Source organism: Panthera onca, chromosome D3, assembly GCF_046562875.1.
Source record: "Panthera onca isolate mPanOnc1 chromosome D3, mPanOnc1 haplotype 2, whole genome shotgun sequence".
Lineage (NCBI taxonomy): Eukaryota > Metazoa > Chordata > Mammalia > Carnivora > Felidae > Panthera > Panthera onca.
In genome coordinates this window covers 20,009,633-20,033,571 of record NC_138350.1, presented here as the reverse complement: position 1 = coordinate 20,033,571, position 23,939 = coordinate 20,009,633, and the positions used below count along the sequence as shown (strand labels likewise).

Sequence of the window (23,939 nt, the reverse complement as noted above, 5' to 3'; positions counted from 1 at the left end):
AGGATCATATGGTTCTTGTCCTTTCTTTTATTGATGTGATGTATCACATGGATTATTTTGTAGATATTGAACAAGCCCTACATTCCACGTATGAATCCCACTTGGTTGTGGTGAATAATTATTATTTTTAAAAATTTTTTTTCTTTTTTTTTTTTTTTTCAACTTTTTTTTTTTTTTTTTTTTAATTTATTTTTGGGACAGAGAGAGACAGAGCATGAACGGGGGAGGGTCAGAGAGAGGGAGACACAGAATCTGAAACAGGCTCCAGGCTCTGAGTTGTCAGCACAGAGCCCAATGCGGGGCTCAAACTCATGGACCACAATCATGACCTGAGCCGAAGTTGGACGCTCAACCGACTGGCCACCCAGGCGCCCCAGTAATTCTTTTAATGTATTGTTGGATCCGGTTGGCTAGTGTCTTGTTGAGGATTTTTGCATCCATGTTCATCAGGGAAATTGGTTTGTAGTTCTCTTTTTTAGTGAGGTCTTTGTCTGGTTTTGGAATCAAGGTAATGCTGGCTTCATAGAATGTGCTTGGATGTTTTCCTTCCATTTATATTTTCTGGAACAGCTTCAAAAGAATAGGTATTAACTCTTCTTTAAATGTATGGTAGAATTCCCCTGGAATGTCATCTGGCCCTGGACTCTTGTTTTTTTGGGAGATTTTTGATTACTAATTCTATTTCTTTACTGATTATGGGTCTGTTCAAATTTTCTATTTCTTCTTATTTCTGTTTTTGTAGTTTATATGTTTCTAGGAATTTGTCCATTTCTTCCAAATTGCCCAATTGCATATAATTGCTCATACTGTTCTCTTATTATTGTTTGTATTTCTGCTGTGTTGGTTGTGATCTCTCCTCTTTCATTCTTGATTTTATTTATTTGGGTTCTTGATTTCATTCTTGATTTTATTTATTTCCTTTTTCTTTTTTTTTTTTTTTATCAAACTGGCTATTGGTTTATCAATTTTGTTAATTCTTTCAAAGAACCAGTTCCTGGTTTCATTGATCTATTCTACTGTTTTTGTTGTTGTTGTTGTTGTTGTTTGTTTGTTTTGATAGCATTGATTTCTGCTCTAATCTTTATTATTTCCTGTTTTCAGCTGTTTTTGGGTTTTATTTGCTGTCCTTTTTCCATCTCTTTAAGGTTTAAGGTTAGGTTGTGTATCTGAGACCTTTCTTCCTTCTTTAGGAAGGCCTGGATAGCTATATACTTACGTCTTATGACTGCCTTTGCTGCTATCCTCAAATCAGTTTTCTAGGTGTGCAAGATGACAAGATGGTTTGATGTTGATCTGGCTGCATTTCAGGGATAAGAGATGCAAGAAAAACTTCCATGATGTTCCACCATCTTGGCCCCCTCCCCAATGGCATTTTTCATACAAATAGAGTAAATAATGCTAAAATTCATATGGAAACACAAAAGACCCTGAATAGCCAAAGAAACTTTGAGCAAGAAGAACAAAGCTAGAAACTTCACACTTCCTGATTTCAAGCTACCATAAAGCTATAGTAATCAGAACAGTATGGTACTAGTATAAACACAGAACAGAGATAAATTAAACAGGATTGAGAGCCCAGAAATAAACCGATGCATAAATAGTCAACTAATATTTGTTGAGGGAGCCAAGAATATTCACTTGGGGATAAATGGTCTTTTCAATAAATGGTGCTGGGAAAATTGGATATCCACATGCAAAAGAATGAAATTTGACTCTTGTTACAGCACTCACAAAAACTAACTCAAAATGGATTAAGGACTTAAATATAAGGCCTGAAACCATAGAACTCCTAGAAGAAAACAGGAAAAACCTCCTTGACATTGATCTTGGAAGTGATTTTTTGGGTATGATACCTAAAGCACAAGAAAAAAGCCAAAACCCAGTGGGACCACATTAAACTAAAACTCTTTACTTTTGCACAGCAAGAGAAACAATAAACAAAATGAAAAGACAGCCTGTGGAATGAAAGAAAATTTTATAAATCTTTTGTCTGATTAGGGGTTAACATTCCAAAATACAAGGAACTCATACAACTCACCAGCAAAAACCCAAACAATCCAGTTAAAAAAAATAGCAGAGGACTCGAACAGACATTTTTCCAAAGAACACATACATATGGCCAACACGTACATGAAGTTACCCAACAACACTAATCATCAAGGAAACACAAGTCAAAACCACAATGAGATATTGGTCAAAACTGTTAGAATGGCTATGAAAAAGATGAGATAATAAATTCTGGCAATGATACGGGGAAAATGGAACCCTTGTGCACTGCTAGTGGGAATATAAATTGGTCCAGCCACATGGGAAATATATTTGGAGGTTCCTAAAAAAATTAAAAACAGAATTATCATATGACCCCAAAATCCCACTTGTGAGTATATATCTGAAGAAGATGAAATCACTATCTTGAGGGGCACTTGGGTGGCTCGGTTGAGTAGCTGACTTCAGTTCAGGTCACAATCTCATGATAACACTTTACATCTTAAACTTACACAATATTATATATTGTTTTTATCTGAATAAAGCTGGAAAAAAGTTTTTAATTTTGTTGTAGTCTAATGTATCAGTTTTTCTCTTATGGTCAGTATTTCAATGTCCTCTCTATGAAGACATTATCTGTTCCAAGGACACAAAAATATTCTTTTATACTTTTTTAGATTTCTTATGGTTTTAGTTTTTATATTTAGGACTGTGATTTGAATGAAATTACTTTTTGCATGTAGTGTGAAGCAGTTGTCAGTGTTCTTTATTTCAAGACAGTAATTCAATGATTCATTTAAAGAAAGAAAACCCATTATTAACTCAATACGTTTTTGTTAAAGTTCAACACCCGTTTGTGATTTTAAAACAACCTCTTAGCAAATTGGGAATTTAAAAAGAACTTCCTTAATATAATAAGATAAAATTTTATAAACCTAAATAATTCTTATTGATTTCACATTAGAAGAGCTCCATTTAAATCAAGGATAAACAAACATCACTCACCAAAGGAGTAAATCTCTTGGAATAATTTGTGAAAATAGCTTCCTTGGGCATGTACTATTGACCATTGTAGACTGCTTTCTAGACTATCAGAATTACATGACATGCAGAGAAGCCCAACTCTGTATCTTTCCTTCCAGATACAGTGCCACAATCAGGCTTGTTAGCTGTCTTCTCATTTATTTATGGGAGTTCTTTCTTTTTCTTGTGTTGCAATGTCCTTTTGGCTCCATATGTTAACTTCTGTTTGGACTACCTTCTGATATAAAAAATTCAACGATTTGTTTAGTTAAATATGTATTTTCATCTCTTGTGGTTTCTAGGTTTCCTGTTTTGCTTTAGAATGTTTCCCATCAAAAACCACCAGATAGAAAACCAGAAAAAGGTTATAAATAGGCAACTCACTGAAGTGAAAATATATGATTAATTAGAGCTTCTATAAGATTTTTTACCAGCCGGACTGATCAGCAATTTTTCAAAAAGCAACAACTTTTTGCACTACTTAGCCTACTCATTCCCTGTTGTTGATAGGAATGTGAATTGCTTCAAAATTTGAAAGTTATTTGCCAATATCTATTAAAATATAAATAACTGGGGCGCCTGGGTGGCTCAGTCGGTTAAGCGTCTGACTTCAGCTCAGGTCACGATCTCACGGTCCGGTCCGTGAGTTCGAGCCCTGCATCAGGCTCTGGGCTGATGGCCCAGAGCCTGGAGCCTGCTTCCTGTTCTGTGTCTCCCTCTCTCTCTGCCCCTCCCCCATTCATGCTCTGTCTCAAAAATAAATAAAATAAACGTTAAAAAAAATTAAAAAAAATAAAATATAAATAACTATCTCAATTGCTCAATTATACTACTTTGAGGATTCTGTCTTACAAAATCATCAGTGGGGATCTATGTATAAGGGTAATTATTGCAACATTATTTGTGGTGGAAAAGATATTTAGAATATTTAGGATATCCATCCAAAGGGGACATTGTTAAGGAAATAGAATGCATTTAATGTAATGTTATTAGGCAGAAATTAAAATGAATTCTTGTAATTTACATTAGTTGGGTTTAATTTAGTCCACCACATATTATAAAGAGAGAAAAATAAATTGCAACATAGAGTAGGGTGCGACAACATTCTTTACAACATAACAAAACAGTGACAAAAAACTCCCAAAGGACAAAGTAAGCCACTGAGAATAAGCCACAAAACCCAGAAGCTATAAGGAAAAGATGAATATATCTTACTAAATAAAAATTAGAGCTTCTGTATACTCAAGAACAGCATAAAATTAAAAGGCAAGACTTCAAGAAAAAATATTTGCAATTCAAATGCAACTAATAAGTATATAGACTAAAGAATATCTATAAATGAATTAGAAAATTGGTAAAATATATCAAGAAATTCACAGAAGAAAAAAACACAAATAGCTAACAAATATGTGTAAATACATAAAATCTCATTAAGTGGAGAAACATAAATTTAAAAAATTAAATTATTTTTCACTCATCAAATTGACAAAAATGAATTAAAATTGATAACATACTCTGTAATTAAGGGTGTGAATAAATAGGAATTTTCATACACTGATGGTGAGAATATAAATTGGTGAATCATTTTTGGAACATAACTTTTGAATATTTATCAAATTATTAAATGTTCATACCCCTTGTTCCAGTATTCCTTTCCTAAGAATCAATTATTAAAGAAAACAAAGCTGTTAATGTACCAAAAGATGAATATACAGGTACATATGGTAGAGTATCATTGATAATAGTAAATAATTGAAAACAACATGCATGGTTTTCAGTAGAAAAATGGTCAAGTTGTGGCAAATGATTTCATGGAATAATGTGCAACTATTAAAAAGGAGCTGTACCCATATGTATTAACAGGCAGAGATCTCCAAGATAAATTTTATATGGCAAAGCCAGTCACAGTACAACATATAGAATAAGATTGCAGAGTGTGAAAATATGTGTAAAAATAGAAAAATTACTTTAACATATGCTCTAAACTATTAACAGTTATTCTTCTGTAAAGTTAGTGGGAGTAGATGGGAGTGATAGATTGTCAGTGGAGAGTATTATATTTAATTCCACAGAACAAAGAATTGTTTGAATTTTGTAGCAATATGATAGATCTTTCTTTTTTTTTCAATATATGAAGTTTATTGTCAAACTGGTTTCCATACAACACCCAGTGCTCATCCCAAAAGGTGCCCTCCTCAATACCCATCACCCACCCACCCCTCCCTCCCACCCCCCATCAACCCTCAGTTTGTTCTCAGTTTTTAAGAGTCTCTTATGCTTTGGCTCTCTTCCACTCAAACCTATGATAGATGTTTCTTACGCAATTTTTTAAAAACATTTTCATGTGCTGATTTACTTCTAAAAAGGTGTGTTTTAAAACTACATATAATCCTACAAAAAGATAACTGTCATTCAGAATGTCAAAATAACACAGAAATACAGAGAAATATATATTCCCAAATAACAATGTCAATAAACAAATTAATGTTAGTATATGAAATTAGATTGTGGTAATTGTTGAATAACTGTGAATATTCTAAAATACACTGAATTGTACACTGTAAGTAGGTGCATTTTATGGTATGTGAATTATATTTTTATAAAGTAGCTTAAGAAATCAATGGCTTAATATGCTAACATTTACTGGAATGGTTTTATTTAAGACCGAAGGTAATAATTTCCAGTAAATTCATAAAAATATTTACAACAGACATTTCTAGCTCACCTCCCCTCAACTCTTAGGAAATATTCCTATTTTCCTTGAGGTCAGTGAAGTGAAGTTGAGAGGAAAAGGTCACTGTTTTATAGATGAGGAGGTTACTATGTGAGGCAGAGTTGGGAGAGGCATTCCTTCTACATGGAAATCTCGGGAATAGAAAGCAAATGTAAGGTAGGGAAATCTACCTGGTGAGCTATAAAAAAAATTTAGACACAATGCTTCTAGTTTACACAAAAATATAGAGTCAGCTCCCTGGCTTTCTAAATTATCAACTCTTTTTTTAATTGACATAAAAGAACAACAAAAACTAAAAATCAGGTCTATAGTCTAGTCATCTCATATGATAAAATTACCCACTGCTTCATCCCTTTTGAAATTATCTCCCTTCTGAAACACAACAAACTCTAAAAGTGAAAAAATCAATAAAATTATCCTTTGCTTAATAAATATTTAGTGGCTTAGATAGAGTTCAGGCAAAATACCCATGGACAAAGACAGCCACTGCCAGGAGAAGAATGGCATTGACATTCACTATAGCCCTCCATAAAGGCTTCTCAGATGTGTCTGTCAACTTCTTTTTTTGGGCTTCTTCCTCCTCTCTGCTCAACTTGGGGCTTTTCTTCTGCAAACCACAGAATAAGTCATAAGCCTTCTTGAGACATCCATGAGGTTCCTCAGGATTATATGAAACAAAGAAAGATAAATGAATGATCACAAAACATGGGAAATAATATCCCTGCCAATGGAGTACAGATGACTGTAAAGGATGATTACAATCACTTTTTTTTAAGTTTTTTTTTTTTTTTTTTTATATGTTTTCACTCTTATGTGGATCCTGAGAAACTTAACAGAAACCCATGGGGGAGGGGAAGGAAAAAAAAAAGAAAAAAAAGAGGTTAGAGTGGGAGAGAGAGCCAAAGCATAAGAGACTCTTAAAAACTGAGAACAAACTGAGGGTTGATGGGGGGTGGGAGGGAGGGGAGGGTAGGTGATGGGCATTGAAGAGGGCATCTTTTAGGATGAGCACTGGGTGTTGTATGGAAACTAATTTGACAATAAGTTTAATATAATAAAAAAAATAAAAGAAACTGATACATAAAAACTTAAAAAAAACTGAAAAAACTTACAAACACTTTTAAGTGTTGGAGGAATCTCTGAGAAAAATATAGATAACTTTGATTATATAACAATAGAAAACTTTTGCATGACTTATGTCAATACAATACAACACAATACAACAAAGTAAAAATACAATAAACAAAGTAAAAACAAGTGACAAACTGAGGAAAAATATATGCATCTTATACTACAAGGGGTTTAATATCCTTAATGTACAATGAGCTTTTGAAGTAGAGAATAAAAGACTACCAACAACTCCATGCAGACATATATACATACATCAATAAACAGTTTTTAAATTTACTCAAAAAAGAGAAATTTGAAGAAAAATGACATTGAGATACTACTACTCATTTGTCCATGACAAAAGTTAAAAAGTTTCACAATGGGATGCCTGGGTGGCTCAGTTGGTTAAGCATCTGACTTTGGCTCAGGTCATGATCTCGCAGTTCATGGGCTCGAGCCCCACGTCAGGCTCTGTGCTGACAGCTCAGAGCCTGGAGCCTGCTTTGGATTCTTTGTCTCCATCTCTCTCTGCCCCTTGCCTTCTCGTGCTCTGTCTCTCTCTCTCTCTCTGTCTCTCTCTCTCTGTGTCTCAAAAATAAATAAAACACTAAAAATAAGTTTCACAATATACTATGTTAGTCTGGGTGGAAGCAGGTACTCTCACACATTGTTGCTAGGAAAGCATGGTTCAACTCTCATGGAAAGGAATTTGGCAGTGTACAGCAAAATTGCATTGGCATTAGCTCTTTGACCCCAAACTCAAACTTCTCAAAGTCTGTCCTGAAGATAAATTGGCAAAAATACAAAAGCTCTAAGTACAATGCTATTTGTGCATTAGAAAATTTAAAACATACTTCCAAGTTCAAATTTCCATGAAAAAACCATAATGAATGTGAGACTATTCTTATAAATGAATGGTAAAGAAAATTCTACAAAATAAAAGAAGTGAGATGTAGTAAAAACATCACTCTGAGAAAAATGTGTAGCCTTACTTATTTACATTATATAAGAAGGGAGACTGAAAATTAATGAAATAATATTCAATTTAAGTTAGAAAAAAATAACAATAAACCCAAATAAAGTAAATGGAAGGGTATACAAATGAGACAGAAAGTAATAAAATAGAAAAGAAGGGTAACAATAGAGAAAAATAACAAAGTCCAAGTTGGTCCTTTAAGAGAAGTAAAATAGGCTAGTCTTTAGTGAAATTTATCAAGAAAAAAGAGACATCATAAATAATTACATAAAGAATAAAAGGGAAGGCATAACTACAGAGGTAGTAGGGATAGAAAAGCCAATAAATAGTATAAATAACTTCATGTAATTATATTTAAAGTGTGTATTAAATAGACACAATCCTAGGAAACATAATTTTCCCAAACTGATTATCCAAGAAATGGAAACTTTAATAGCTCTATAGGCATTGATTAAACACAAATTTAATCAGTTTAAAAGTCTCTCTCTCTCTCTCTCTCTCTCTCTCTCTCACACACACACACACACACACACACACACACTCACCAGCCCCCCAATGCCTAATGCTGTTATTGGCAAAATACCAAAATTTTGATGCAGATATCATTCTACTCTTATTGAAATATCTCCAATTCATTCTATGAGAACACTAAGATCTATTTTTGGGAGAGAGAGAGAGAGCAGTAGAGGAAGAAAGAGAGAATCTTAAGCAGGCTCCATGCCCAGTGTGGAGCTCAGCGTGGAGCCCAGTGCAGAGCCCAATGCGGGGCTCCATCCCATAACCCTGAGATCATGACCTGAGCCAAAATCTGGAGTCGGACACTTAACTGACTGAGCCACCTAAATGCCCCAAGAACACTATGATCTTAATACCAAAACCAGATAAAGTACAAAAAAGGAAAACTATGTAGTCCAGTCTTACTCAGGAATACTGATATAAAAATCCAAAAGCAGTAGAAGGCATTCATCCTTCCTTCAAGTTGAAGATCCCAAGCCAAATCAAATGAAACAATTAGTGTGGAGTTCCAGACAACATATCCTGAAGTGGTAAACTTTGTCAATGGTTTTAAAAATTCCAGGTAGGGGCGCCTGGGTGGCTCAGTCGGTTGAGCATCCAACTTTGGCTCAGGTCATGATCTCACGGTTCATAGGTTTGAGCCCCACATCAGGCTCTCTGCTGTCATTACAGAGCCTGCTTCAGATCCTCTGTCTCCCTCTCTGTCTCTGCCCCTCCCCACTAGTGTGTGCTCTCTCTCTCTGTCTCTCTCTCTCTTTGTGTGTTTCTCAAAAATAAAATAAAATAAGTTAAAAAAAATGCCAGGTAAACAAAGAGCTATGAGGTGGATGCTAGAGAAGTTTCAATGAAGGCAATGAAATTAGAACCTAGTGTCAAAGAATAGGCAACTTTTTCTCTCTCAGAGAGGAAGTAGAAATATTCTAAGAGCTTGGTATACATGGCAGGAAGGTGAAGAAATCTGCCTGGCTGGAATGGATGGTATATTGGAGAGAATAGTGAGAAAAAAAAGTTGAAGAAAAAGGTAGGACTAGATGCTAGATGCTTAATCACTATCAATCAAGATTGATTTGTCGAACATTTAATATGTGACTAGGAATAGGAGACACTGGATTGATTTTCATGTTAGAGCTGGTACACAGTTCCATGGATAAATGATGGTTGACTGGACAGACAGACTGATGGACAGGTGGATGAATGGGGATATTTCATTTGTAATGAATTATCTTTAGCTTTGGGGAAGATAAGATTTTAAAGTTTCAGTTTACCATAAATCTAACAGCTTTTTCAGAAACTGAATTTAGTGGCATTAAAAAAATTAAGCAAACATGAAACCAGTTCAGGTACACAGAATTTCTACATGAAAACCAAATGTAAACCAGATATTACCTTCATCAACATCATTATCAACTTCCTCATGTCTTTTCTCTTCTGCATCTAAATCAATTCGTTCCTCTGTACTATTCCGAAGAGCCCAGCACAGACGATACAGCTACACAAAGACCATAGACAAGCACATTAGTGATGGAGCAAATGTTTAAATAATACGATGGTACATTCATTTATTGTATAGTGCAAGAAAATCAAATGACATTACATAGTATATGTATAGTCTTCTACCACACAAATTCACAAAAACACACTAACCATTTAGAATTATTTATGTTTTTAACTCTTCCAGTTGTTATTAAACACTCATAAGTAATATTCCTTAAATTTTTTTAACCTTTATTCATTTTTGAGAGACAGAGAGAGACAGAGTATGAGCGGGGTAGGGGCAGAGAGAGAGGAAGACACAGAATCTGAAGCAGGCTCCAGGCTCTGAGCTGTCAGCATAGAGCCTGACGCAGGGCTCGAACCCACAAACCATGAGGTGATTGAACCACCCAGGTGCCCCATCTTAAGCAATATTCTTAAAACTCTTACTTCTGGATTTATAATTTCATAAAAGTCAAATATTTATCTAACTTACATATACCTCTGCTTCACTCATTGTCCTTATCATTCAGCTGTTATTAGTTGCATTATTATTACTTTCAGTTTGTCTAGTGGGTACCTTTGTAAATTTTAAAATATCTTCTTTAGCTCCATTTCTGGATCCATCATGTTTAGATAATATCTATGTACTACTATTAAGTTATGATAACAATTTGTGCCCTTATACATCCATTTTCCAGCCAACCTCCAAGCTTTTGTCAACTGTATCATTATTTTAAAACTGTTATAAGCTTTATAGAATTTAATTGTTTTCTGCAAATATGATTAATATTTCCATGCACCCCCTGAGATTTCTTTTTACTGCACAGCTAGGTTAGATCCACAACACTACTCCTGACCTTCTCTGACAGGACTATTGATATTTATCAGTTGATTTTGAAAATTCACACCTCACAGTATATTTATGAAACATAAACATAAATTAGATAAATGGTCTTATTTGTCCTTTAGACACATTTAAAAAATCAATAATAAATTATATTATTTTTATTGCCATAAAAAGCTTAATATTTATATTTCCTTGAAAAATATAACATATTTTCTAGTGTTTTTTTTTTTTTTTTCATTCAACTCCCAATATTCAACACAAATATTTCATTGTTACTTCTGGTGACATGTCTTTAGAAAAGTAATTTGAACCATTCTGTGTTTCAGGTTTCCCCATCCACAAATAATATTTACTACTTTTTACAGGAATATGCAAATAAATATTGCTTCAAAGATCGAGTGATACATGCAAAATAAATAAAAGTTATACATGTTAGTAATACATTCAAACAGTGTTAGTATATAAGCAGTATTTGAGTTAAAAAAATGACTAATAATTTCTGAGGGAAGATGGCGGCATAGGAGGATGCTGGGCTCACCGCGCGTCCTGCTGATCACTAAGATTCCACCTACACCTGCCTAATAACCCAGAAAACCTCCAGAGGATTAGCAGAATGGAGTCTCCGGAGCCAAGCGCAGACGAGAGGCCCACGGAAGAGGGTAGGAAGGGCGGCGAGGCGGTGCGCGCTCCACGGACTGGCGGGAGGGAGCTGGGGAGGAGGGGCGGCTCGCCGGCCAAGCAGAGCCCCCGAGTCTGGCTGGCAAAAGCGGAGGGGCCAGACGGACTGTGTTCCCACAGCAAGTGCGACTTAGCGTCTGGGAGGTCATAAGTTAACAGCTCTGCTCAGAAAGTGGGAAGGCTGGAGGACAAAGGGAGGGAGAGTTGCTGAGCCCCCTGATGACAGAGCTCAGCTTGGCGGGGAACAAAGGCGCTTGCCAGCGCCATCTCCCCTGCCCATCCCCCAGCCAAAATCCCAAAGAGAACCAGTTCTTGCCAGGGAACTTGCTCACTCCGCGCAAACACCCAACTCTGTGCTTCTGCGGGGCCAAACCTCCGGCAGCGGATCTGACTCCCTCCCGCTGCCACAGGGCCCCTCCTGAAGTGGATCACCTAAGGAGAAGCGAGCTAAGCCTTCCCCTCCTGCCCCCGTGCACCTTGCCTACCCACCCCAGCTAATACGCCAGATCCCCAGCACCACAAGCCTGGCAGTGTGCAAGTAGCCCAGATGGGCCACGCCACCCCACAGTGAATCCCGCCCCTAGGAGAGGGGAAGAGAAGGCACACACCAGTCTGACTGTGGCCCCAGCGGTGGGCTGGGGGCAGACATCAGGTCGGACTGCGGCCCCGCCCACCAACTCCAGTTAGACACCACAGCACAGGGGAAGTGCCCTGCAGGTCCGCACCACTCCAGGGACTATCCAAAATGACCAAACGGAAGAATTCCCCTCAGAAGAATCTCCAGGAAATAACAACAGCCAATGAGCTGATCAAAAAGGATTTAAATAATATAACAGAAAGTGAATTTAGAATAATAGTCATAAAATTAATCGCTGGGCTTGAAAACAGTATAGAGGGCAGCAGAGAATCTCTTGCTACAGAGATCAAGGGACTAAGGAACAGTCACGAGGAGCTGAAAAGCGCTTTAAACGAAATGCAAAACAAAATGGAAACCACGACGGCTCGGATTGAAGAGGCAGAGGAGAGAATAGGTGAACTAGAAGATAAAGTTATGGAAAAAGAGGAAGCTGAGAGAAAGAGAGATAAAAAAATCCAGGAGTATGAGGGGAAAATTAGAGAACTAAGTGATACACTAAAAAGAAATAATATACGCATAATTGGTATCCCAGAGGAGGAAGAGAGAGGGAAAGGTGCTGAAGGGGTACTTGAAGAAATTATAGCTGAGAACTTCCCTGAACTGGGGAAGGAAAAAGGCATTGAAATCCAAGAGGCACAGAGAACTCCCTTCAGACGTAACTTGAATCGATCTTCTGCACGACATATCATAGTGAAACTGGCAAAATACAAGGATAAAGAGAAAATTCTGAAAGCAGCAAGGGATAAACGTGCCCTCACATATAAAGGGAGACCTATAAGACTCGTGACTGATCTCTCTTTTGAAACTTGGCAGGCCAGAAAGGCTTGGCACGATATCTTCAGTGTGCTAAACAGAAAAAATATGCAGCCGAGAATCCTTTATCCAGCAAGTCTGTCATTTAGAATAGAAGGAGAGATAAAGGTCTTCCCAAACAAACAAAAACTGAAGGAATTTGTCACCACGAAACCAGCCCTACAAGAGATCCTAAGGGGGATCCTGTGAGACAAAGTACCGGAGACATCACTACAAGCATAAAACATACAGACATCACAATGACTCTAAACCCGTATCTTTCTATAATAACACTGAACGTAAATGGATTAAATGCTCCAACCAAAAGACATAGGCTATCAGAATGGATAAAAAAACAAGACCCATCTATTTGCTGTCTACAAGAGACTCATTTTAGATCTGAGGACACCTTTAGATTGAGAGTGAGGGGATGGAGAACTATTTATCATGCTACTGGAAGCCAAAAGAAAGCTGGAGTAGCCATACTTATATCAGACAAACTAGACTTTAAATTAAAGGCTGTAACAAGAGATGAAGAAGGGCATTATATAATAATTACAGGGTCTATCCACCAGGAAGAGCTAACAACTATAAATGTCTATGCGCCGAATACCGGAGCCCCCAAATATCTAGAAAAATTACTCATAAACATAAGCAACCTTATTGATAAGAATGTGGTAATTGCAGGGGACTTTAACACCCCACTTACAGAAATGGATAGATCATCTAGACACACGGTCAATAAAGAAACAAGGGCCCTGAATGATACATTGGATCAGATGGACTTGACAGATATATTTAGAACTCTGCATCCCAAAGCAACAGAATATACTTTCTTCTCGAGTGCACATGGAACATTCTCCAAGATAGATCCTATACTGGGTCACAAAACAGCCCTTCATAAGTTTACAAGAATTGAAATTATACCATGCATACTTTCAGACCACAATGCTATGAAGCTTGAAATCAACCACAGGAAAAAGTCTGGAAAACCTCCAAAAGCATGGAGGTTAAAGAACACCCTACTAACGAATGAGTGGGTCAACCAGGCAATTAGAGAAGAAATTAAAAAATATATGGAAACAAACGAAAATGAAAATACAACAATCCAAACGCTTTGGGACGCAGCGAAGGCAGTCCTGAGAGGAAAATACATTGCAATCCAGGCCTATCTCAAGAAACAAGAAAAATCCCAAGTACAAAATCTAACAGCACACCTAAAGGAAATAGAAGCAGAACAGCAAAGGCAGCCTAAACCCAGCAGAAGAAGAGAAATAATAAAGATCAGAGCAGAAATAAACAATGTAGAATCTAAAAAAACTGTAGAGCAGACCAACGAAACCAAGAGTTGGTTTTTTGAAAAAATAAACAAAATTGACAAACCTCTAGCCAGACTTCTCAAAAAGAGAAGGGAGATGACCCAAATAGATAAAATCATGAATGAAAATGGAATGATTACAACCAATCCCTCAGAGATACAAACAATTATCAGGGAATACTATGAAAAATTATATGCCAACAAATTGGACAACCTGGAAGAAATGGACAAATTCCTAAACACCCACACTCTTCCAAAACTCAATCAGGAGGAAATAGAAAGCTTGAACAGACCCATAACCAGCGAAGAAATTGAATCGGTTATCAAAAATCTCCCAACAAATAAGAGTCCAGGACCAGATGGCTTCCCAGGGGAGTTCTACCAGACGTTTAAAGCAGAGATAATACCTATCCTTCTCAAGCTATTCCAAGAAATAGAAAGGGAAGGAAAACTTCCCGACTCATTCTATGAAGCCAGTATTACTTTGATTCCTAAACCAGACATACACCCAGTAAAAAAAGAGAACTACAGGCCAATATCTCTGATGAATATGGATGCAAAAATTCTCAATAAGATACTAGCAAACCGAATTCAACAGCATATAAAAAGAATTATTCACCATGATCAAGTGGGATTCATTCCTGGGATGCAGGGCTGGTTCAACATTCGCAAATCAATCAACGTGATACATCACATTAACAAAAAAAAAGATAAGAACCATATGATCCTGTCAATCGATGCAGAAAAGGCCTTTGACAAAATCCAGCACCCTTTCTTAATAAAAACCCTTGAGAAAATCGGGATAGAAGGAACATACTTAAAGATCATAAAAGCCATTTATGAAAAGCCCACAGCTAACATCATCCTCAACGGGGAAAAACTGAGAGCTTTTTCTCTGAGATCAGGAACACGACAGGGATGCCCACTCTCACCGCTGTTGTTTAACATAGTGCTGGAAGTTCTAGCATCAGCAATCAGAAGGAAAATCAAAGGCATCAAAATTGGCAAAGATGAAGTCAAGCTTTCACTTTTTGCAGATGACATGATAGTATACATGGAAAATCCGATAGACTCCATCAAAAGTCTGCTAGAACTGATACATGAATTCAGCAAAGTTGCAGGATACAAAATCAATGTACAGAAATCAGTTGCATTCTTATACACTAACAATGAAGCAACAGAAAGACAAATAAAGAAACTGATCCCATTCACAATTGCACCAAGAAGCATAAAATACCTAGGAATAAATCTAACCAAAGATGTAAAAGATCTGTATGCTGAAAACTATAGAAATCTTATGAAGGTAATTGAAGAAGATTTAAAGAAATGGAAAGACATTCCCTGCTCATGGATTGGAAGAATAAATATTGTCAAAATGTCAATACCACCCAAAGCTATCTACACATTCAATGCAATCCCAATCAAAATTGCACCAGCATTCTTCTCGAAACTAGAACAAGCAATCCTAAAATTCATATGGAACCACAAAAGGCCCCGAATAGCCAAAGTAATTTTGAAGAAGAAGACCAAAGCAGGAGGCATCACAATCCCAGACTTTAGCCTCTACTACAAAGCTGTCATCATCAAGACAGCATGGTATTGGCACAAAAACAGACACATAGACCAATGGAATAGAATAGAAACCCCAGAACTAGACCCACAAACGTATGGCCAACTCATCTTTGACAAAGCAGGAAAGAACATCCAATGGAAAAAAGACAGTCTCTTTAACAAATGGTGCTGGGAGAACTGGACAGCAACATGCAGAAGGTTGAAACTAGACCACTTTCTCACACCATTCACAAAAATAAACTCAAAATGGATAAAGGACCTGAATGTGAGACAGGAAACCATCAAAACCTTAGAGGAGAAAGCAGGAAAAGACCTCTCTGACCTCAGCCGTAGCAATCTCTTACTCGACACATCCCCAAAGGCAAGGGAATTAAAAGCAAAAGCGAATTACTGGGACCTTATGAAGACAAAAAGCTTCTGCACAGCAAAGGAAACAACCAACAAAACTAAAAGGCAACCAACGGAATGGGAAAAGATATTTGCAAATGACATATCGGACAAAGGGCTAGTATCCAAAATCTATAAAGAGCTCACCAAACTCCACACCCGAAAAACAAATAACCCAGTGAAGAAATGGGCAGAAAACATGAATAGACACTTCTCTAAAGAAGACATCTGGATGGCCAACAGGCACATGAAAAGATGTTCAACGTCGCTCCTTATCAGGGAAATACAAATCAAAACCACACTCAGATATCACCTCATGCCAGTCAGAGTGGCCAAAATGAAGAAATCAGGAGACTATAGATGCTGGAGAGGATGTGGAGAAACGGGAACCCTCTTGCACTGTTGGTGGGAATGCAAATTGGTGCAGCCGCTCTGGAAAGCAGTGTGGAGGTTCCTCAGAAAATTAAAAATAGACCTACCCTATGACCCAGCAATAGCACTGCTAGGAATTTATCCAAGGGATACAGGAGTACTGATGCATAGGGGCACTTGTACCCCAATGTTTATAGCAGCACTCTCAACAATAGCCAAATTATGGAAAGAGCCTAAATGTCCATCAACTGATGAATGGATAAAGAAATTGTGGTTTATATACACAATGGAATACTACGTGGCAATGAGAAAAAATGAAATATGGCCTTTTGTAGCAACGTGGATGGAACTGGAGAGTGTGATGCTAAGTGAAATAAGCCATACAGAGAAAGACAGATACCATATGGTTTCACTCTTATGTGGATCCTGAGAAACTCAATAGAAACCCATGGGGGAGGGGAAGAAAAAAAAAAAAAGAGGTTAGAGTGAGAGAGAGCCAAAGCATAAGAAACTGTTAAAAACTGAGAACAAACTGAGGGTTGATGGGGGGTGGGAGGGAGCGGAGGGTGGGTGATGGGAATTGAGGAGGGCACCTTTTGGGATGAGCACTGGGTGTTGTATGGAAACCAATTTGACAATAAATTTCATGAAAAAAAAAAAGACTAATATTTGCTGGTCCTCTATAATGTTTCCCCCAGAGATACCTTTTATTGAAAGTTTGTGGTGTATATGCTTTAAGGTATTTTTTCCATTGTTAGACAAATATATATATACATTTTGTGCGTGTGTTTTATTTTCAAAAAGTGATATTTTATAATACTATATTCTGCAAGCGTTTTTTCCCCACTTACCCATGTCATGGACATTTAAAAAGGAAATGATTGAGCTCCTCTGGGTTTTGAACAGATGCATAATATTTAGTGTACTATTATTGTGTATCCATTCCACTAGCAATGGAAATTTGGGTTGTCTCCATCTTTTTCTACTAGAAACCTTTGCAGAGAAAATTTATATATATATTTCCTACTTGTAGAAGTATTTCTACACAATAAGTTCCTAGAAAAGGGGATGTTGGTTCATAAGGTATGAGAATTTTAATTTTAATTGATAAATACTCCCCAATTGCCTTTCTACAAATTATAAAATTCATCCATTCACCAATGATTTTGGAGTGTGGACATTCCCCAACATTCTTACCAACATTAGACATATTCATATTAAACTTTTTTGCCAATTTGAAAGGCATCTCATTCTATTTGTCTTTTTCCTGCCACCTGGTACCATATACTTTTATTTTTTTAAATCTCTGTATTGGTGTATTTGTATCGTGTATGAAATTCTACTCATCCCCAAATAGTCCCAGGCCAGATTGCAACTCTGCTGTGAAGTGTTTTCCAATCTCTTAGGCAACACTAATTACTCTCTTTCTGGTATCCTATAACAAAGATAAAGATTTACCTACTAAGTGCATTGTGAAGTTTTTGGAGGGTGAAGCCCATTTCCTAATACCCCAGAAGGCAAAGAACCCTTATTTATTTATTTATTTATTTAGAGAACCCCAAGCAAGCTCCATGCCCAGTGCAGAGCCTGACACGGAGCTTGATCTCATGACGCTGGGATCATGACCTAAGCCAAAATCAAGAGTCTGTTGCTTAACTGACTGAGCCACCCAGGCACACCAAGAACTCTTATTTTAAAATGAGTACTCACATGTACATCAGGAATGGGTTTTGTTAACAGGGAAATTCCCAGGACAACTAGTATGGAAACGAAAAAGAGGATGATGGCAAAGTACAGATAGTGCACTCCACAGATGACCTTGGGACAGTCACTGGCAGCCAAGCAACTTCCTGTTCCATAGGCAAACTCTGCAATCATGCGAATAAGGCCAATCACAAGTCCAATGACTAGACCCCAGAAGGCTCCCTGCAAAAGAAACAAGAATAAAATCAGAGTACTTAGAAAAGATGAGAAGCTCATTTGAGCAGGTAACAATTATCATCCTACCTACTTTCTCCATTAAGAACCAATAATGGCTAACCCTGAGCATAAAGTCACCAAAGCAAGAAAAAGGTACAAATACATGTGTTTATTTAGTGATACTGAAATTTCATTGCATCAGACACTACTTCAGGGCACTACTGTACACTCTGACCCAAGCTTAAGTTTACCTTGAATTTTATTTTATATATAGATTTTATAAGTTGTGGCTTATTTTATAGAATAAATAGAACTATGGCTTATGTTACACAATTTACAGAGTTGATATTAGATAGTTATGATAGTTCTATTAAGCTTTTGGCAATTAAGAGCATCTGTATTCTCTGAGAAGCTGGTGGGCTTGGAAACATATGTCCTCTAGTCCTCTGATCAAGATGTTATGTTCAAGGGGAAATGGTATTGCATAGACATTAAAAGCATGAGCTTTAGTTGGAGGAAGACCTGAATCTGAATCCCAAAATACTACTTACTAATACTAAATAACATTTGAAAAGCACATAAGATAATAACCTCTCTGTACCTATTCTTAATTTCAAAATTATAATAAAGTTAACAGTTGGAAACAATTAAGGGATTAAATGCCCATGATCCAAAATAATCAGTTACATATATTATAACAGAAATTAACATTTAAAAAATTTTTTTAATGTTTATTTATTTTTGAGACAGAGAGAGAGCATGAACGGGGGAGGGTCAGAGAGAGAGGGAGACACAGAATCTGAAGCAGGCTCCAGGCTCTGAGCTGTCAGCACAGAGCCTGACGCAGGGCTCAAACTCACGGACCGCGAGACCATGACCTGAGCCGAAGTCGGAGGCTTAACCGACTGAGCCACCCAGACGCCCCTAGAAATTAACATTTTTAATTGTTACTAGAGTGGTAGGTTTTCTTCTAAGCACTTCACATTAAAATAAATCCCTTTTGGGGTGATAAATCCCCTGGGTGGCTCAGTTGAGTGTCCGACTTCCGCTCAGATCATGATCTCACAGTTTGTGGGTTCCAGCCCCGTGTTGGGCTCTGTGCTGACAGCTTGGAGCCTGGAGCCTGCTTTGGATTCTGTGTCTCCCTCTCTCTCTGCTCCTCCCCGACTCATGTTCTCTCTTGCTTTCACTCTCAAAAATAAATAAACATAAAAAAATTAAAATAAATCCCTTTTAATCTTCACAGCAATCCTCTAAAGTAGGCACTGTGATTATCTTCATTCTACACAGAATCAAATGGTTTGCTTAAGATCAAAGGATTGATAGAGCCAGGATTGGATTCTGTCAGTCTTACTCCAAAACTTGTGTTCCTTAGTATTGTGTCATATATGTATATATTTTGTAAGAAATATACAGACTGTACTATAAGTGTGCCCTATGTATTTACACACTTTAATGAGAATCAGGAATTATAGCTGATTATATATATTATATATATATATAATATATATATATTATATACTATATATATTATACTATATTATAGTATAATAAGGATTCAATACAATTAAAATTGAGATGGGCTTTGAGTTATATAAACAGGGTGGAAAGAATGCATTTTCCTACCAGTGAAAGAAAATATTCTCACTCCAGCAGGGAAGAAGTTTTCCGATTTTTTACTTACCTGTTCATTGACTCTTTTACAGAAGATGGCAAGCAGGAAGACAGCCGCAATTGGAGGCCCAAGGTAGCTAGAAATTGATTCTATATAATGGAATAGTTGTCCATTTTGAGATACCTGCACTAATGGGACCCACAAAATGCTGATGGCAATTAATAGAATGATAAATAGCCTGGAGAGAAAGCAAAATGATTTAAATATTAAACAAAAGCATTATTGGCACTTCCACTGTGCTTTACAGTTCTTGATTCTTGTGGCCATTCATTGATTTTCCAAATAAAATCACACTCCTTGACCTCACATGAAGCCATGGAATGCTTAATGACCATAGGTTAGTAAAATGCCAATAAAGCAATTGCTTCTCTGTAAATAGCTTCAACTGTGAGGTTAAATATCCATTCATAAAACAGTTCAAATGTCAGCAACTGGTTAATAATTTTCTAGTGCAATTTATGTAATGTGTCAGGAAAAAACACCACACTGTTTCTATGAGTAAGTAATCATTTGTATGATAAAGAAAGCAGATCCCCATTTTGATCTTTTTTTTCCTAGCTTGAGAGGAACTAAGTCAGTTTTCACAGGTTGGAATTAAAATATCCTTTCTCCTAGAATACTGAGTGAATTGGCCAGAAATGCTAATTTGTGCATTTTACTACCTGAGTAGTTTGGCAGGTAGAAGGAGTTAGTAAAAAAACTTTTTACAGGTCCTGTGGTCCAGGGAGAATAAGCTCAATATTCTGTACTTATTGTGCGAAGAAACACACATAATTTACTGGACTGTCTGCAAAAGGTCATTACTTCTCTGTGCTTATCTGAAACAGAGAGGTGGGGACTGGGAGAAATGGGGGACAGGCATTTGGGCAGGAGACTGAGGCACAAGTGTCTCATTGAAAGTTCACAAAACTTTTGCAACCTTGTAATAATTAAATGTGATAAACCATGGAAAGTCTGAGCATGATGGGTAGAGTATAATAAGGATTCAATAAGTAAAACCCACTGTCCTTGTCATGTACCTCCCTTGCTTGCTTATCTTCAGTTGTTTTCTATCATATGTGGAATAAAATCCAAAATCTTGTTATGGTTTAAATGGCCCTACATAATTTCACCTCTAGCTATCTTTCAGATCATGTTTCTTATCACTCTTCCACTTGCTTGTATGTGACAACCTCACTCCTGCTGTCCTCACACCACACATATGACTGTTGTAAGAATTCAGCACTTACTGTTCCATCCCCACAGAGCCATGGGGCTCATTCCCACACTTCCCTGATGGTTGTGCATAAAGGCCACCTTCTCAGGGAAGACTCCCTGAACCCCTGTCTTAAGTAACCCCCATATTTAATCTCACTTTAATTTTCTCCCTGCCACTTTTGCCATCAGATATAGAACATATTTATTAATTGTCTTGCCAACAAAGGTGTAAATCCCACAAAGCAGGAAATTATTTTTTACATATATGTCCTTTTCCATATTTGTATTCTGGGATATAGAAGGCTTTTAATAAGAGAGAGAGAGAGAGAAACTCATTAATTTAAAATAGAGACTTAAAGGGTATTCATACCCAAGATCATATGCCTATTGGTAGACTTCTGCATCCTGGGCTTACTGAATTCAGGTCCAACACTTTCTCTACTACAGAAACACAGATGCTTTACTGCTCTTCCTCTCCTATAATGTCCAGAGTGAAGATCTGGACCAAGTGAGCCCTTGGAATTTTCCTTGCAAATGTTTAATTTACTAAGTGATTGTTACTGTCTTCAGCAAAGCAGTATCTTTTACATAGGCAGTCAGGTTCTCTTGATACTCCATTTCTTTTTTTTTAAAATTTTTTAGCATTTATTTAGTTTTGAGAGACAGAGAAAGACAGAGCATGAGTAGGGGAGGGGCAGGAAGAGAGGGAGACACAGAATCCAAAGCAGGCTCCAGGCTCTGAGCTATCAGTACTGAGCCTAACACGGGGCTTGAACTCAGGAACAATGAGATCATGACCTGAGCTGAAATCAGATACTTAACTGACTGAGCCGCGCAGGTGCCCCCTCTTGATACTCCATATCTTAATGAGTGCAGTTGATAAACTACTGTGTAGTAGTGTGTGGATGACTTAATCTGTGACTTCCTTCATGTGATATACATGGAAACTTCTAGAGACTGCTTTAACCCCATGAAACTTTATACCCCATGAGAACCACTGGAGTTTCATGAAGATATGGTTGGAAGAGAGTGTGAGGGGAGGAAGAAATAAGAGACAATCAGAGGCATTTGAAAACCCTTAAAAGCAACTATTTCGTTTAAAAGTATGACCCTGGGGTGCCTGGGTGGCTCAGTCAGGTGAGCATCTAACTTTGGCTCAGGTCTGATCTCACTGTTCCTGAGTTCAAGCCCCGTGTTAAGCTCAGTGCTGACAGCTCAGAGCCTGGAGCCCGCTTTGGATTCTGTGTTTCCCTCTCTCTCTGACCCTCCCCCACTCGCACTCTGTGTCTCTCTTTCTCAAAAATAAATAAACCTTAAAAAAAAAAGTATGGCCTCAAGTTTCCTATCTGGAAAGAAATAAAGTTGGATTAAATATCCTCTTAATATCCCTTTCCCACTCTAGAATTCTATTATTTGTTTCACTGAACCCAAGAAGGAGAAGGTTCTAGTTCACTTGCATTTCTGTGCTTTCCAGAGAAATTTTAGACAGAAACCAGGATTTTCTCACCGTCCTGTTATAAGAAGCTCTTTCTCTGATGCCTGTTTCCTAATCTTGGTGTACAGGTCCATGGTAAAGAGGGTGCTAGCACTGTTGAAGATGGAGGTCATGGAGCTCATGAGAGAGGCCAACATGACTGACAGCATCAGACCTCGCAGTCCTGGGGCCAGATGAGAGTGTAAACATTAGTTAGGAATTGGACTCCATGATTTATGAGGGCCTTGCTAAACCAGAGTCATTCAAAAGTGTCACCTGGAACATTTACCAACTGATGTGCCTGTCAACGCATATCATCATGTAGCATTTCCTGCAAATTTCCTGGTGATTTGAGAATGATCCAGTACAGAATTTTAGTTTTAAATGTAAACTTAGAGATCATTTGCTGGAACCTAAATTTGGGAGACAAGAACAGTGTTGTACCATCTTTCTTTGGGGAGAACCTCTTGGCTTCCTGAAGACTTAGAGAACTAGAGAGGGAAAAGCCTAGTAAGCAGTTCTGTTAAAGAAGTTTTTGTTGGGAAAAGCAAAGAGTTTTGGGATATTATGGTAACTTCATCCTCCACTTCCCTCTGCTTATTAATAATGCCCCTAAAACTCCTAAGACAAAGTGTGGAATGAGATGGATGGGTGATGTCACTTGTGGGTCATGTTCCCTTCTTCCTGACAATGCTCATGTGTGTCAGGGAGGAGAAAGATTGAAGAAGTATTAGCTGACCTTTGAAGGTATAAGATCACCTGGTTGTTCCTGAGCCCCATACTCTGCTCTGTTACTGACCACACAGATCACCTTCTAGCATCCTAATAATTTACTTTTGCCACATGTGTCATTTATTTTATATCTCATGAAACTAGAATGTGAGTTCCAAGGTATAGGGGATTTTGTGCTTATTTCACTGATGTTTTCTTTTCTTTTTTAATTTTTTAAATGTTTATTTATTTTTGAGAGAGAAAGACAGAACATAAGTGGGGAAGGGGTAGAGAGAGAGAGAGAGAGAGGGAGGCACAGAATCTAAACCGGCTCCAGGCTCTGAGCCATCAGCAGAGAGCCCAACATGGGGCTTGAACTCGGAAATGGCGAGATCATGACCTGAGCTGAAGTCAGTCACTTAACCGACTGAGCCACCCAGGTGCACCTCACTGATGTTTTCTAAGCACCAGGGCAGGCTCTGGCACATAGTAGGCACTCAATAAATAGCTGTAAATTAAATATATTGAGGCATATTAT

At 37.5% G+C, this 23,939-nt stretch overlaps 1 protein-coding gene across 1 annotated transcript in view; it reads right to left on the bottom strand.

The window, feature by feature from the left end:
• Nucleotides 1–4,993: 4,993 nt before the first annotated feature.
• LOC132665531 (solute carrier family 5 member 4) overlaps nt 4,994–23,939 on the bottom strand; it is a 45,865-nt gene continuing 26,919 nt past the window's right edge. The window contains exons 11-15 of the mRNA XM_078435649.2: nt 22,724–22,874; nt 20,029–20,197; nt 18,135–18,350; nt 9,732–9,834; nt 4,994–6,412 (exon numbers count right to left, since the gene is read on the bottom strand). Coding sequence (XP_078291775.1) covers nt 6,198–6,412; nt 9,732–9,834; nt 18,135–18,350; nt 20,029–20,197; nt 22,724–22,874 — 854 coding nt within the window. The 3' untranslated portion in view covers nt 4,994–6,197. The remainder of the gene's footprint in view (nt 6,413–9,731; nt 9,835–18,134; nt 18,351–20,028; nt 20,198–22,723; nt 22,875–23,939) is intronic.